The sequence below is a fragment of the Pinus tabuliformis genome, chromosome 4_2 (assembly GCF_031772625.1).
Source record: "Pinus tabuliformis cultivar Carrire ecotype Pingquan chromosome 4_2, CPIR1, whole genome shotgun sequence".
Classification (NCBI taxonomy): Eukaryota; Viridiplantae; Streptophyta; class Pinopsida; order Pinales; family Pinaceae; genus Pinus; species Pinus tabuliformis.
Genome location: NC_142304.1, coordinates 810,806,824 through 810,810,835, shown reverse-complemented (window position 1 = coordinate 810,810,835; position 4,012 = coordinate 810,806,824). Strand labels below are relative to the sequence as shown.

General features: G+C 41.2%; 1 protein-coding gene across 1 annotated transcript; it reads right to left on the bottom strand.

Moving 5' to 3' along the window:
• Positions 1–243: 243 nt before the first annotated feature.
• On the bottom strand, positions 244–894 carry LOC149172160 (uncharacterized). The gene has a single exon (XM_089426222.1). The coding sequence runs from the start codon at positions 892–894 to the stop codon at positions 244–246; it is 651 nt and encodes a 216-aa protein (XP_089282348.1).
• Positions 895–4,012: the final 3,118 nt, after the last annotated feature.

Below are 4,012 nucleotides of genomic sequence, written 5' to 3'. Positions count from 1 at the left end.
TTTAAATACAAACCAGATTATGCATACTCCGGGGTCTCCTTCAGAGAAGGAAAACAACCCCTTACAAGATTAAAAAAAGTGACTTTGATAAAAACACTGAAAGCTGTACAGAAAGTTTTGTTTAGCTGTTTGTAGAGCTCATGATAAAGATAACAGTAACAGTAAAAGTAGAGAAAACTGAGTACAAAAAATTTCATTTAGCCTGCGGGACTGCTGACAAAAAAAAGAAAAGTATTGCCTCGATCACAGTGGTGGAGCAAAAGGGGCCTGATGAGAAGAGGATGACTGCCCCTGTCTGGTTTCTACTATTGACCATACGCCCAGATCTTGCTGTAGACCAGCCTTAGAAAGCTGGTCTGCTTCCTCGTTCTTCTCCCTGTAGATGTGGCAAATAGAAAAATTGTTAAAGGATGACTTTAAAAACATAATTTCTTCTACAAGAGTCTTCAGGATCTGGTTTTGACAGGATGCATTTCCATTAACCCATTTTATGACATTCAGAGAGTCTCCGAAGATTTGAATTGTGAAGATATTTCTTTGAAGTAACCAGCATAGGAGAAAGCGCAAGGCAGACAGCTCAGCATAGTTGTTTGTACCAGGTCCTAGCCCTACAGATGCCTTTAGAGTATATTCAGGGTTCAAGTGAATGCACAGGCCTGCCCCGGCCTTGTTATTCTGGGATGCCCCGTCAAAAAAAGCCCAAGGAATGTCCTCTAAGATAGAAACAGGCTTTTGTTTCTTTTGAATATTTTTAGTATCAGGGATTGGGATGGCAGAGTAAATGGCAACACTATTTATGGAAATGGTGGCTGTGGGAGTGTCCTTGTCTTGAAACAAGCTTTTGTTCCTTGCTAACCATACTCCCCAAAAGAAAATAAGAGGCAGGTTTCTCATGTTTCCCTCCAGATAGTTTTGCCACCATTTCCTCCAAGCCTCCTCCAAAGGACCTAAACCCCATTGAGCTTTTACCTTAAGTAAACAGGTTACCTCCTCCCAGATTTTTTTAGAGACTACACATGCTGTAAAGAGATGACTGATTGATTCCTCTTCTGACTTGCATAAGGGGCACCTCCCAGGCCCAACTAAATATCTGGCTTGTAGAATGTCCCAAGTAGGGACCTTTCTTTTTAGTATGCACCATAGGAAAATCCTGGCCTTAGTTGGACATTTTAATTTCCATATGTTTTTCGCCCACCAGTCTGGTATTCCCCATCCTTTCTTTGCCATTAAGAAAGTATATCCATCTTTTGGGGAATATTCTCCTGTTTTGCCTTGCGCCCATATCAGATGGTCTGGTTCATCTTTTAGCCTAACATTTGAACGATGCAGTTCTTGGATGTAAGAAGCCCATTCGTTCTTCCACCTGATATTTAATTCTAAGTCTTCATCATTCTTCCAAGCCTGGCCCCATATTGTAGAGTGACCTACTTTCTCCACCTAATTTAGAGTTGTAATTCCTTTGCTATCAAGATGTCTGAGAAGACCAGGTGACAAGGCAAAAGCTTCATTACAACCTACCCATGGGTCTCTGCCGATTCTGATATGTCTTCCATCTCCCACTTTCCATGCCAAACCTTGTTCAATCACAGAGAAAGCCTCCACCGTGGCCTTCCAGATGACTGAGATATTCTTCATTTTCTTGTTTTGGCTCCGAATCCAGTCTTCCAAGGGAGTTGGATCAATGTAATTCCTTTTAACCACCTTTGTCCAAAGATTCTCCATTGTGACTAGTCTCCAGCCTGATTTAGCTGCTAGAGAAAGGCTGAACTCAGGGAGCCTTTTTATTCCCCATCCTCCCCAGTCTTTTGGTCTAGCCACCTTATCCCATGCCACCCAGGGTAAGACGGAGGATTCTTTGGAACCTGCCCATAGAAATCTACAGCACATTCTTCTGATTTTCTCCATCACTCCTTTGGGGACCCATGTTAAAGCTGCCCAATATACTGGAATGGCTAACAAGACAGATTTTATGAGGGTCAATCTGCCAGCTCTTGAGAGCCACTTGAAACTCCAATGAGAAATTTTGGCTTCTAGCTTTGCTATGAGCCAGTTCCAATCCTCTTTTTTATAAGCTGTCGGCTTTAGCCAAAATCCCAAATATTTGAAAGGGGAGTCCAGAGGCTGATGTTGGAAGGGGAAAAGATTTTCCATCCTGGATCTTTCTCTTCTGTCAAAATCTGCCACACAAACTTGAGATTTTCTAGAGTTTATCTGCATTCCTGTAGCTTTCAGAAATAGATCGAAAATGCATTTTAACTCCTTAAGTTCATTATAAGATCCATTGGTGAAAATCAATATATCATCGACAAAAAGCAGATGGGTGATAAAAAGATTAATTGCTACCTCAATACCTTTTACCTTCTCCTCTCTTCTTGCTTTGTGAATCAGTCTGCTTAGCCCTTCTGCCACTAGGAGAAACAAGAGAGGGGATAAAGGACAGCCTTGCCTGAGGCCTCTTTGGCTATTGAAAAAAGGGGAGGCTGCTCCATTGATCAGAACTACAAAACTGACATTTGTGATACATCCCATTATCCAGCTAATAAAAGAATAGTTGAAGCCCAAGTGAGTAAGCAACAGCTGGAGATAGAGCCAGTTTATTTGGTCATAAACTTTGGAAAGGTCTATTTTGAGTACCGCTCCCTTCTTCTTCTTTTGTCTGACACTGTGAATTACCTCCTGGGCTACTCCAATGGCTTCGTGAATTTGTCTTCCATCCAAAAACCCAAATTGTTCCATTGAGATGTTTCTTGATAGAATAGGAACAATTCTGATAGCTATTACCTTAGCAATGATCTTGTAAATACAATTACACAGGGAGATTGGTCTGAAATATTCAAAGCTCTCCAGATCATCCTTCTTAGGTATCAGGGCAATAAAAGTTGAATTGAAAGGCCTATAGACTTCTCCTTTCTGTCTTGATTCTTCTACAACATCAGTAATTTCAGAGCCTATTAGGTCGAAGAAGGTGAGAAAAAGTTCAATAGTCCAGCCATCAGGACTTGGAATTTTGTCTTTGGCCATGAGTTTCATAGCAGCTTCAACCTCCTCCTTGGTAACATGAATTGATAGCTCTTATGCTTCTTCCTCCTCAACGAACCTTGGGAAGCATTGTGCTGTTCTTATGACTTCTGCTATGGTGGCCTCTCCCGGATCTGAGAAAATTTCCTGGAAGTGTCTCTGTCCTAAACCAGAGAGATCTGAAAAAGAACTGACCTCCCTACCTTCTTCATCTTTAAGGCTCCAAATAGTATTTACAGATTTTCTTCCTTTTGCAAAGTTATGAAAAAAACTAGTATTTTCATCCCCTGATTTTAGCCATATTGCCCTACTCTTAAGCCTCCATTCTTCTTCCTTGTCCAAGAGGATTTTGTTTTGAAGCTTCTCCAGATGAGACTGCTTTCGACACTTAAAAAAACTACTAATTCAAATCAATTACAAGAGTGACTATATAATCGACCATCATGAACAATAGAATTCTTTTCTTTGATTGAAAACAACACTTGTGACACTTTCAAATCAAAAGACGACAGTTTGATTATGCTACTTCTTTGTAAAAGAGAACTGAAAATGGCACACAATACATACAAACTTTCATAGTTACTTGCACAATGGAGGCGGAATGATGGAAAGGAAGGGAGTTTCCACAGTGGTATACTAATCACCGATAGCAAAACTCCTGAATAAAGCTGAAGAAAGTGAACACAGAAACCAAAATCTGAGATCAGAAGAGGTCTTGTCTGATCAGCACACCTGTAACACAGGGAAAGTGCGATGCAGTGCACCTACTGCACATGGGAGGTGCGATGCATCCAGATTCCCAAGAGGAGAAGGTGCGATGGTCCAGAGACGAGACTTCAACTGGGTTCCGGGTCACAGTTTGCATCTCAGTTCAGGGATTTAGGCCGAGCAAGTGATGTACAGTAAATAGAAATCACAGGGGCTGATCTAATGAGGTTACTAGAGCCACCACTAGGGAAATTAGAAGGTTTGCAAATCGACTATTCAGTTTATA

Bases quoted from the DNA above. Each gene is read 5' to 3' on its own strand.
- LOC149172160 (XM_089426222.1), bottom strand. From the start codon at position 894: ATGAGAAACCTGCCTCTTATTTTCTTTTGGGGAGTATGGTTAGCAAGG.